This window comes from Gadus chalcogrammus, chromosome 10 (genome assembly GCF_026213295.1).
Source record: "Gadus chalcogrammus isolate NIFS_2021 chromosome 10, NIFS_Gcha_1.0, whole genome shotgun sequence".
In the NCBI taxonomy this organism is placed as follows: Eukaryota; Metazoa; Chordata; class Actinopteri; order Gadiformes; family Gadidae; genus Gadus; species Gadus chalcogrammus.
The window spans coordinates 17,481,556-17,493,444 of NC_079421.1; the positions used below are offsets into that span (position 1 = coordinate 17,481,556).

An 11,889-nucleotide genomic window follows, 5' to 3' on the forward strand; every position below is an offset into this window, starting at 1 on the left:
AATTTCTTCGACTCAAAACTGTGTACAAATTCAGTATGCTCGAGGTGCATTCTTCTAGACAGCTGATTTGGTAGAGCACAACACAATAGCCCCCTGGCCAAAGTTCATAACTCACCCAAAACCTTTAACAAATGCTTCAAAATCCTACATCCATCTAAATTAAAGTAAATTAGTCATTGTGTAAACAATGGTGGTCAAATAGGCTATAGATGTTTTGCAAATATGGCAGCGGACCGTGGAAATATTCCTTACGTCCAAATTTCCGTTTTTTCATGTACCCTAAATGTTTACTGTGTAAGAAGGTTATTTTTGCCTCACTAACTGAATACTATTGTGTATCAAGCTGAATGCCACTCAGATGCCAATTTCCACAGCCCTACAATGTTTTACATTACACACATCACCCACGTCACATTTTGACGTTACTGTATTTATATTTACGTAAAGTAACTTTCATACACCACAGTAACATTGCTGTCCCTCTGTACCAATGAGTGACTCACGCCTCACGCTGGCAGCGTGCGACTCAGGACGGCCGAACATCGTGTTCCATCAGCCCTGCGTCGAAAAGTCTGTGACGCGTTCTCTTCAGCACTCAAAAATGTAATGCTTGGAACTCTTTGATTTGTGCAAAAACAACAGCATGCATGCATTTAAATCTGATAAGAATTATATTTTCTTGAATATGGCCGTCCGTGGAAGGAATTCAATCTCTTGATTACGACTGAGAGGTCACAACTTTAATATTATATAATTCGTTTCTCAGGTAGGTAAATTGCATAAATTGCTAGTTTAATTTAGGTAAAGGAAACAGGTAGTAGTTTATAATTATTGTATGATTTAGTGAAAGGGGGTGGGATCAAACAAGTGTAGGCCTCCAGATACTTCTTCCCACTTATTTTCTAATGTGTTTATCAAAAGAAAAAAGAAAAAAAAAGGAAAAAGAGACCCTTGTTTTTGTTTCTGTCATTCGATTACAAGTTTCTTGCATATTAGAAATAACATTTTCAAATCAAATCAAATCAACGTCCTCGTTGTGTCTAGAGTAAATTTACTGTGCAGCGGATGAATGAACCATAGTGTACAAACCTACTGCCGCAAACTAAGGAACTGCTGGTAGATTGTTGGTCGATACTGCCGTCTGTGGGAATCTTGAGGTATGACAAGACAAGGGGGACAGCGACAGCGGAAGAGCAATGGTTACAATAACGGTTGGTGACAAGCATAGTTCCGCACCTGACCACAAGAGGGCGCTGGTAGCCATAAATCTAACATCGGTGCGTAAAAAGACACTGAGACGTCCAGAAGCTTTCCCCACGTCAACAGAGAAATGTCACGAAATCAGAATACACAGAATGAAAACAAGTCCTTGGTTAACAAGATAACACATTGGTTAACGAGAGACAGTGGAACAAAGGCTTTAGCATGAAGGGACTTGAATATCGCTTCGGTCAAAATAACATGAATTATGCAGAGGGGACAAAATAGCAATCCAAAGCCCAGGTGAAGAGAATTGTCTTCGATTATAGTTTATTTAATAATTAGTTAAGGATCTCAGCCAGGGAACACGGGGCTTGTTATAACCTTGTTAAAAAGTGACGGTGGACTAAAGGCACGCTTCTAATTGCAGTCTAATTATTTAGGCCTATGAAACCATTATGTGCCTATACAATTAGCCTACCACATTAAATTCCGATTGTATAACTTCATTATCGGTTTGGTTTACAGAGCAAAAAATAAACTCAATTAGAATTGCTTGTTTTAGCCTAGCCCTAAACTACAATGGATCTAAAGATTTTAAAAACAAAAATTCCCCTATATGTAGACCTGCATCGACAGAAATATATATTGAGTTGATTTCATTCCTAAATGTCTTTTCATTTTCTCCTATCACATAACGCCTGTGAAATCAGGGTGTTTCGCCTTGGCTGAGAGAGATCGCTTCCTTCTGACCGGAATTAGCTGTGAAGTGTGACCTTTAGGTGTTACCATAGAATGACTAACCCGTCTTGCCCCACGAAGAGTCCCACTTTACACCTCGTTTGCATGAAAAAAAAAAACTAACAAACAGGATCACAACACTTTGCCGAATGTTTGGAGATTAATGGCACCTTTATTGGGTTTTAACTTAAAGTCCACCAGGTGAATCTTCCAAAAAGCTCCATGGCTATTAGGCCTGATTTTGCATATTTAAACCAGAGTCAATAATGCGTGAATACATGGATGCATGAAATGCAACACAACATAACATAACAGGAGATTCAAAATGGACCTGCTTGACAATTGCATAGTGCGAAATGCTTTTACGTGCTTGCAAAACGTCAGAAGTCATAACATCTTCATGGGCAAAGCGCTGCAGGGCGCCCAGGGCTTACCTATGTGACAACATTTACTGTCTTGTAGGCTCGTTAAACCTGTGGCTGCCATAGGCCACAGTGTGAATGTATGCATGGAAACCGACCTTCTGATGTCTTGGGATAGGCCGAATGGGAGGTGATGACGCAGCGCAGGACAGGCGCGAGGGGACAGTTGGGCCCAGCATCATCTACCCAGCCGTCATTTGGATGCAAATCTCGAAGAGTCGAGGAGCTTCCTGACGTCAGGAATTACATTAGTATCCTGCTTGCTCCTTGTCAACAGAGCCACACTATGGACGGCTAGCAGCGCAGGACCTGCAGGTCGCCAATCATCTTGGAAACTTATTGGACTGTACGAGCCTCGGGTTTCACGGATTGTTTTACGCTTACAGATTTATAGCTTCAGTGTGACAATGTCACCGTAAAGACATCTTTATTTGCTCTGTGAAGTTATTGCACATTTTGTGTTCCATGTGTATTTAGTCATCATGTATGTGGGATATATACTGGATAAGGACAGCAACATGTATCACCAGGGTCCCGTGAGGAGATCCAGTATCAATCTCCCTCCACAGAACTTTGTCACGACCCCGCAATACCCAGACTTTTCGGGATACCACCATGTGCCCAACATGGAGACGCACACACAGTCTGCGGGGAACTGGGGACCATCGTATGGCGCGCCGAGGGAGGACTGGGGCGCGTACAGCCTGGGACCACCTAACGCTGTTCCAGCGCCGTTGAACAACTCGTCCCCGGGACAGGTCTCTTACTGCTCGCCTGAGTACAGCCACATGCACGCCCCGAGCTCAGCCGTGTTACAACCGCCACCAGAGAACATTAACGATGCGCAACTTTCACCCGAAAGGCGCAATTCGTACCAATGGATGAGTAAAACTGTGCAATCGTCTTCCACTGGTGAGTTTGCGGCAATCCTCCGTTTTGACTTGCTATGTAATGCTAGACGTGTGAGGTGTGGCCTTTCGCCTCGAGTAAACATGCCAAATTCAGAAAGTTCACAATATTTATGCTGTGCTTTTGAGTTTTGATGTTTCATAATTGCTGCGTAATTCGTTTAAGGTTTCCTACTGGTGTATTATGAAAAGTAATAGGGAGAAAATAGTAGCCGAAAGTGCAAGTGTTATTCCTAGGCTATTAAGTATGAATATACATAAGAATAAAAACGAAATTGAAACAGTTTCGTTAATAAATGCCTCGTCGAAGTCTAGCCTAACAAAACAAAACATTTCGGAATTCATTCTGCAGGCCCAATATGCTACTTTATTTTTTAATTTCGGCCTAGTAGTCTACAACTATTTTTAGGATGATAAAATGTATCTAAGCATCGGCCTACAATAAAAAACAAATTCGTGACATGTTCATTTATTATTGTGTAACTCAAAACAGAACCCATGAGTCATTATACAGGGAAAACTAAAACGAATTGTAACAAAAACGTATACTCTATCAACCAGGCCTTCCCGCAGCCCTAACAGAAAAAGGTGTTCACTTGTTATGCTGATGAGCTTCCACTTGTAAAGCACGTGTGAAGTCGGCTTCCCTGCACATTGCTGAGGGTTCGGCGGGTTATCCGTCATATCCAGGCGTGGACCCCCTTTTTTCAACACCTCCTAGACTTTGATATGCACCGCTGTCTCTTCCTCTGCGAGAGTTATATTACCGGAAAGAGTCATGTGTTCCACAGCAAATGTCGCATCCACTACTCTAAAGTCCCAGTATAAATCTATTAAACCGTCTCTGGAGTTATGTAAACGAATCATTCACTTATTTTCTCATGTGTTGAATGTATTTATTAAAGTTGTAAGTGGCAGCTCAGTGGAGGAACTTCCACTATTTATTTTCTGCTTGGACGTTTATATAGGTCTACGATTTAGGCCTACATCCTCATCATAATATATCAACTTTATGAATTATAATGACCGATATGATCTTGATGTAGCCATGCGTTATGTATGCATTCATTAGGCCTATATTGATAGAATATAACGAAACACAAAATACCTTTTTTGGTTTGTTTGACAATCTGCATGCAAAGATAATTTAAATCCTGAGAATGGTCAGGAAATAAATACATGAATAGTTACTTGTAATTGGCTGCATAAATAATTGTCAAATAAATCAGCCTTAATTTGTGAATACATTTCGTTATTTGCTGTAGGTAGTTATGAAGGGCCTGATAAATCAATGTGGTAAAATGTATTCCGAAGCTCAAAAGTGAAGATATAAATGATGAAAGTCTTGAGTGAACATTTTTAATCCTAGGTCAAATGTAATTCCTGAAATACAGTGTGCTGCAAACAATTCCACAGCAGCAGAAGAACGTCCGTAGGCATTTTAAGAATGTTTTTGAGGATTATTTCTGTGATTAATTTCTTAGATTTATGTGCTGCATAACGAATACTGTGTCTCTTGTTGTGTGTTCAAATTGACATCAAAGCCTGAGCAGGTACCCAGTCTATCTGTGATCGACTAAGTGAATCTTTGTCCCAGACACCACTATAAAGATCAGGCAGATACATGGACCGGTCCGAGCTCGTCCCATGCTTGCCCTCTGATAAAGGACTGTCCTTCTTTATCCTGTTGATTTATTTGCATTAAAGTCTGACCATTTCCCTTTTGTATTTGTGTTGTTCCTTTTTATTGAAGGTAAAACGCGAACCAAGGAAAAGTACAGGGTGGTGTATACCGACCACCAGCGTCTGGAGCTGGAGAAGGAGTTTCACTTCAACAGGTACATCACCATCCGGAGGAAGGCGGAGCTGGCGGCCAACCTGGGCTTGTCGGAACGACAGGTAACCCTAATCTCTTATCCTCCTTATTCCTGATTTAGTCCTTATTTCTGCACTGCACTTTAAAAACAATAACATCATCCTTCTCATTGTGTGCGGGCCTTTGTGGTGAAATATTGTACTTGACATTTGCTAAATATATTTTTTCTCTTTGCGTTTGCAGGTGAAAATCTGGTTTCAAAATCGCCGGGCCAAAGAAAGGAAATTAATCAAGAAGAAGATGGGCCAGTCGTACGGCAGCGGGGGGTCGGTGCACAGCGACCCCGGCTCCGTGAGCCCCCTGACCGTCGCCGGGGCCCTCAGCCCCACTGAGATCCACGCCTCTCTTTATCCACCACAGGGTATGAACACCTTGCCACCCATCAGGAATATACAGCAACAACAACAACAACAACAACAACAACAACAGCAACAACAGCAAGTGATTGTTACTCTGTAAACTCACTGTGGGACAACATAATATTGTATAACTGAGCACTCCGATATGCTGAAAGGACACTTGAGACCCAGGAGGATTATTCTGGGATGCTGAAGAAGAGAGAGAGAAGATGATGTATAGAACGACTCGCTGGAGGCTCTTGAAATATTGTTTTTTATAGAATAGATTTAATAATGGAGTAAATAATCGTTGTGTTCAAATTTAGTTCTTAAAAAAAATGTTTATGTTATTGATAACATGAATACCACTTTGTATGTTTAAAGCTTATGTGTTTGTTTATTATAATAAAAAAAAAAATACCTCAGGGACGTTTGAGTAGAAGTTGAACTGAATCGACTGCATTTGGAAAGACAGTGTGTGCTCGTCCAACAGTCTCTTCTATTTCATTGAAATCTTTTGTAAAAACAGGAAAAATTATAACCTATAGTGTCATGGGGGGACTAATTGTTTAATGGCACACTTAAGATGTAAATAAATTGTTTTTTTAAAGTAATTCTACATTTTGTTTGACGATTATTTATTTGCTATGAGTGTTAGTTGCGAAATTCATCTCTAACTTTTTCAACATGAATTGGGCTAATTCTGTCCACAAGCTGTAGCCATAACAAGCAGTGTAGCTGTAACGTCCATCCATACATTTGTGGTTTAATCTTGCAGGTCTGGATAGCCTACTTTCTTTTACAATAACTGCCCCTTCTTTTAACTGTGTATTGCAAGTGTCAAATGGCTTAACCCCGATGACATAATAGCGTCCAAATAAAGGCAATACGTAATATTAAGTTTTAACTCTTGGTTTGTTCATTTCTAATATTGTTTTGTATTATTCCATCATTAAAAAGGCCAATTGCATGCATAATTGCATGCTTATATTGGCATCCGATCTAATTGACTTGTTTGGGGTCTAATTGGTAATAATGAAATTATATTCAGAGAAAAACTTTGGGGAATAGGAGTGTTGTCCTTACTTTATTTGCTCAGCTTGTAGGCATGCACAGTTTCATTCTTTATTTTTGTCGTTGATAGAATAAAATATATAATCTCTAGGTCTAGTAAAATCTGCAATATAACACAATTCGGGCAGTGTAAACGAAATAACAGTCGCATCTTCACCAAGTCTTTACAGCTGCGTATGTTACAATGGAGAGAAACAAACAACAGAACATTTTATAAAGTGATGTGAAAAGGAAACGATATGATCCAAGCTGTTCACGATCACCCCAAATTCAGCGCGTCGTATGCGCATGCCCAACATCGAAGCATGACGTCATGAGCGTCCTGCTGCCCAACATGGCGGACTTTGACACCATATATGAGTTAGAAGACGAAGACGAGGACCATGTAGTGAGTGAAGAAGTCCTGCCCAGATATTGTCCAGAGCCCGTGGTGGTGAGAGGGGCCGGGCACATCACAGTGTAAGCAAAAACAGATCGACTCGTATCTATTGGCTTTTATAGGACCTGAGGACTGAACTAGCCTCATGCTAGCCTGCTAGTTCTAGTCAATCACAACATCTGACTAGCTCCACAGCCACTATCTGTTTGAAATAACGAACACAATTCTTTTCGCGTTTCGTGTAAACTGGTCAGGGGCTTATGTTATATTTCAGTTGTTTAAGCACTGTGTAGATGTCAGGTAATCTACTGTCACTTCTTGGTGCTAACATCACAATGTCTTTGTTTTCATTGGTAAGATGATTGGTCTGCAAGATCTACTGTATTTAATCAACTTGACACACACACGCGCACACAGTCTGGTTATTATAATTTATGGTATTTTGTGCGAGGGGGATATCAGTCCTTGAACCTTTGACAGACGCTGTAGTAGGCTACTAAATCAATAAAATAACTAAACTAACTTCTGAACGAATTACTATAATCCTTTGCTATTTCTTGCTGCTTTTGTCAGTTTATAAATATTTGAATTCCGGCCCCGTTAAAATTGGTGCATACTTTCTTGAGACTATTCAGACCAGATTTTGATCCAGTCTTTAGATCTATATTAATAAATAAGAATGTATAATAATGTAATTATTGTAATGAGTATACCAAATAGTAGACACATTTACTTAAAACTTACAAACTCTTGTTCACAACGTTGTTTTCCCAAAGAGATTGTAGAATCGATCACAAACCTTTTTAATTATGTTTTCTGATTGCATCCCTCTATTTAATTTTCGTATTTTCTAAGTTTAAGATGTAAGTTGTTAAAGTTAATATTCATTTTCAATGTTCTCTGATTTACAGGTTTGGATTAAGCAACAGATTTGATTCAGAATTTCCTGCCGTTCTCACAGGAAAGGTACAGTCACATTCATTCCTCCTTCAGTCTCTCATTGGCTGGACTTTCTTCCAATTCCATGGGAATTGGGGGGAAAAAAGGGCAGTTAAACCCCCACATTACTATTGTTCTTTCGGTTGCCTTTGGATAAAGCCAACCTTCCTAAAGTCCTCTTTTCAGGGACGGCCTGGGTGTAATGGCGAGGTGTTTGAAGCCGCGCACCACAAGTGTCCTGAATGTAGCTCTGTAAATGAGTAAGCCCGGCTCAGCTGGGCAGGGTACGACCCCAGTGTTTAGAAAGGTACAGTTCCAGGTGATAAACGAATTGAATAAAGAGTGTGCGACACACTAGAAAGGGAGGCTTCCTGGGCTGGACGCTGGGACACAAAAAGGCTGCAGGGGCTTGCGCAGGCCGAGGGAAGTGGTGGGCAATAAACAGAGCGCTCGGTATTGTGACCCAGGATGACATGTGATGGACGAGGTCACAATTATGATGATTGAAGGGTGCAGATCAGGCCCTGCTGGTCTTTATTCCGAGGTCTGTGGCTGTTTGTAAAGAGACCTTTGCATCCTGTCATAAAAGCTTACGACCCCCGTTTTATGGCGTACAGACTGGGCAAGGAATGAGCATCTATTCATGTTGTTTGGCTGCTGCGGCCACAGGCAGTGAGCTTATCTCCCCTTTGAGTCTCCTCTTGCCTTCAGTGGTCTAGCGCTCGGTTTGGAGAGTCGCATACGTTCGCTTCATAGATGTCATCTCATCTCTGGCCAGCATCTCACTGCATGGAACTGTTGGTTTCTCTGCGACTCTTTGATCCAGGGCAGGTTTCTGTTTGTCGTCAATCAGGAAGCTGTTATAAATCAGTGCCGCCGTAGCAGTGATTTGAGTGCCCCCTCTCTCATGCTTCCATCTGGTTCTGCTATGAATTGCACGTGGCGACGCCTTTTAGGATTCTTCATTAAATGAAGTTTGTCTACAGCGGTTTGCACTCTCTTCTTCGTTTCCCCCCCCCCCCCCCCCCCCCCCCCCGATGAAAACCCCTTGTTCTGGTGTTCCTGGTAGGTGGCACCGGAGGAGTTCAAAACCAGCATCAGCAGGGTGAACGCCTGCCTGAAGAAGAACCTGCCGGTCAACGTCAAGTGGCTGCTGTGCGGCTGCCTTTGCTGCTGCTGTACAGTAGGCTGCAGTCTGTGGCCCGTCATCTGCCTCAACAAGAGGGTGAGCCTCCCCCTCCACACTCACACGCACACAAACACCACACACTTCTGTGGCGCGCGCTGCGCAATCCTACCGACTCTCTCCCTTAAATCAGCACTAATTACTCTAGGGGCTGTTGCAGCAATCCAGCCATACAGGAGGCAGGCGCGCAGGGCAATCACAGACTCCCGTTCAATTAGTGGCCCTGTGCAGAAATTATACGTTGAGTGCATTATGCATTATTAATGACCTGGCCCAGCGAGGTCATTTAAAAGGTGTGGATGCTACACACATTTACGGGCAACAAAGTGGAAATTACAAGCTGGTAAAGTGGGCGTCCATAAATCCTACATGTTGGTGGGTTTGGGTTACTGCTAACTGGTTAAGTATGTGTGCGTTTGAGTAATGGCCAAGCTCCCTCCTTTAATCTGTTAATGTTTTTTTGTTCTCACCCAAACAGACAAGAAAGTCAATTCAGAAGTTGTTGGAGTGGGAAAATAATAGGTTATACCACAAGGTAGGTACAAAAAAACCAATCAGTTCCTGTCTGAGAAAGTACATGAGGTAAATGTGTCAGCAGGAGTAACCGGTTTTTGATGGATCGGGGCAGAAAGCACCACTCCTATTGACCCCCGAGCTCCTCTGAGTCAGATCGGCTGATCGGCAGCTCAGGGTTGACCAGGGTAGACTGTGAGGTCAGCAGCAAAATGCTGCGTTAATTTTGTTTGGTCTCGCAGCAACTAATTACCGCTAGTAGCCGTACAAAGGCATAAAGGCAACTCTTCAGGGTGTCTGGCCACAGTTTGACCTCAGTGAGACCAGACAGCCCTCCTCCCCCAGCGAAAGTGGAGATTCTGGACAGATTTCTCTTTGTTTATCGGTGTCTTTGTGTGTCTGAGAGTGTTTGTTTGTCGGGTTGACTCTATGTCCCTGTGCTATCTTCTCTCCTAAGCTCGGGCTGCACTGGAAATTCACCCGAAGGAAATGTGAAGGAAGTAACATGATGGAATACGTAAGCCCCCCTTCTTATGCTATCACTTTGTATTTGCGATGACCTTAATTCATCTTCATTGATTATCTTAACGCGTAAAGTAAAATGCCCCTCCCCCTCCCTCTCCCCTGTCTATAGGTGATTCTTGTGGAGTTCTTGCCCAAATATCCTATATTTCGGCCGGACTGAGGAGGCCACTCGACGACGGGACGTGTGGTCCTCAAACCCGCTCCTTAGTGCCTTGTATATACACACGTTACACACTATGTCGGAAAAAAGAGAGGTGATCCACACTGGAGCCGCGCCTTGGACCTGACCATCTCCCAGTACCTTGTACATACAACACTGTCACTTTGCTTTAGAGCAGATTTTGCACATCTACCGACTTAAAAGAAAAAAAAATGTGTTCCCTGGTTGTGCTCCCCATTTTGTTTGTTACGTGACAAATAACAGAAAGTCGAATCGCTAGAGAAGTGCATTAACCCCAAAGAACTGGTAACCTTACCCCCACCTTATGTATCGGTGAATTACTTTTAAATGTAACGCCTCCAACCTTCTGAAGCATCCTTGCCTTACGTATTGATATCCTTTTTTTGTTTGTTTTTTACAATGTGGAAGGCGTGTTATGTATTATTTTGAGTTTTCTCCTGCACCGACTGCTGTGGCTTGCAGACGCAAAGCTGGAGGGCGGTTGTTTCCTAACACTGTATGTCAATACCCTGTGTTTTCTGTTAGGATTAACTGTGTTACATGATGGGGGATTACCTTCCTTGTAAATGCAATGTCAGGATTAAGGTGTACATTTGTTTACATAAAGTTACTTAGATATTTTAGTGGGGGCGCATCCTTGCCAATATATTGCTGTACCATGGTTTTTGTTTTTGGAAGATGTGGATGTTCTTTTCCAGTTCACATGGACCTGTTTACCCAGTAAGCCATATAGTTGACTGACACACCTATGTGTAGGAGTTAGGATTGACAATTGCACTTTGCATATTAATGTCAGGATTTTAGAGTATGATAACGTCGATCCCTAAATGATGCTACGAATGCATGTTATTAACATTGTTGTTTTTTTTGCCAAGGAAGTAGACAACACATTCATGTCAAATATTAAGCAAATGTGGCTGAAATTCTTATGCTGTTGGAAAACAATTGATATTTTTTAATTGAATTTGTTTTGTGGTTTTCTCTGCTGTCCTTTCGAAAGGACATTGACATCTTTCCTTTGTTGCGTTAATTCTGTTTGACACTAACATTTTTCTTACCTAAATCTCGCTGCAGTGTATTGCATAAGAGTGCCTCTGGAATAGCTGAGGAATAACAGGTGTAAATCTCCTCACTTGTACAAAGGAGACTTCCAAAGTGTCTCCAAGTTTTGTCCAGTTACATTTCTTGTTAATGTGTCATTTGAACTTACTTCCAGTGGAGTGAGTGAATAAATTGTTAATTTGGACTTTTCCCTCATTGCTAGCTTGTTGCTCTTGCTTCATTGTGAACAATAGCCCTCGAATGTCTAAATACTATTCCACTGTATGCGTAAAGAGCCATAGAAAAAGGACCTTTTGAATAAATAACCCCTATCCACTAGGGGGCATGTTTGTGGTGAGCAGTCCAGGCAGGTATGGAACAAGCAATAAGCACTCTTCCAATATGATATTCCTATAGATAAAAAAAATAGATGGCTCCTAGTTTCACACTATTATCCTAGGCCATGAGTATTGTCCTCAACTGGATTGGTCAAAACATGGTGTAATGGACATCTCAATAGACGTCCATTACACCATGCTCCATAGTTATCTAGCAGACCTTATCCA

The 11,889-nt window shown here is 41.8% G+C and overlaps 2 protein-coding genes across 2 annotated transcripts; both read left to right on the forward strand.

Annotated features, from left to right (window-relative positions):
- Positions 1-2,845: 2,845 nt before the first annotated feature.
- cdx4 (caudal type homeobox 4) lies at positions 2,846-6,273 on the forward strand. Its single transcript, XM_056601204.1, has 4 exons — positions 2,846-3,275; positions 5,025-5,170; positions 5,331-5,542; positions 6,264-6,273. Exons 1-4 carry the CDS (start codon positions 2,846-2,848, stop codon positions 6,271-6,273), a joined length of 798 nt encoding a protein of 265 aa, XP_056457179.1.
- Positions 6,274-6,822: 549 nt separating this feature from the next.
- On the forward strand, positions 6,823-11,781 carry chic1 (cysteine-rich hydrophobic domain 1). Its single transcript, XM_056600222.1, has 6 exons — positions 6,823-7,018; positions 7,850-7,904; positions 8,947-9,102; positions 9,542-9,598; positions 10,034-10,093; positions 10,211-11,781. The coding sequence occupies exons 1-6, from the start codon at positions 6,873-6,875 to the stop codon at positions 10,259-10,261; spliced, it is 525 nt and encodes a 174-aa protein (XP_056456197.1). The 5' UTR covers positions 6,823-6,872; the 3' UTR covers positions 10,262-11,781.
- Positions 11,782-11,889: the final 108 nt, after the last annotated feature.

Coding starts and splice junctions, on each gene's coding strand:
- chic1 (XM_056600222.1), top strand. CDS start 6,873: ATGAGCGTCCTGCTGCCCAACATGGCGGACTTTGACACCATATATGAG. Junction 7,905..8,946: donor CTGCCGTTCTCACAGGAAAG/GTACAGTCACAT, acceptor TGTTCCTGGTAG/GTGGCACCGGAGGAGTTCAA. Junction 9,599..10,033: donor ATAATAGGTTATACCACAAG/GTAGGTACAAAA, acceptor TTCTCTCCTAAG/CTCGGGCTGCACTGGAAATT.
- cdx4 (XM_056601204.1), top strand. CDS start 2,846: ATGTATGTGGGATATATACTGGATAAGGACAGCAACATGTATCACCAG. Junction 3,276..5,024: donor TGTGCAATCGTCTTCCACTG/GTGAGTTTGCGG, acceptor TTTTTATTGAAG/GTAAAACGCGAACCAAGGAA. Junction 5,171..5,330: donor TGGGCTTGTCGGAACGACAG/GTAACCCTAATC, acceptor TTGCGTTTGCAG/GTGAAAATCTGGTTTCAAAA.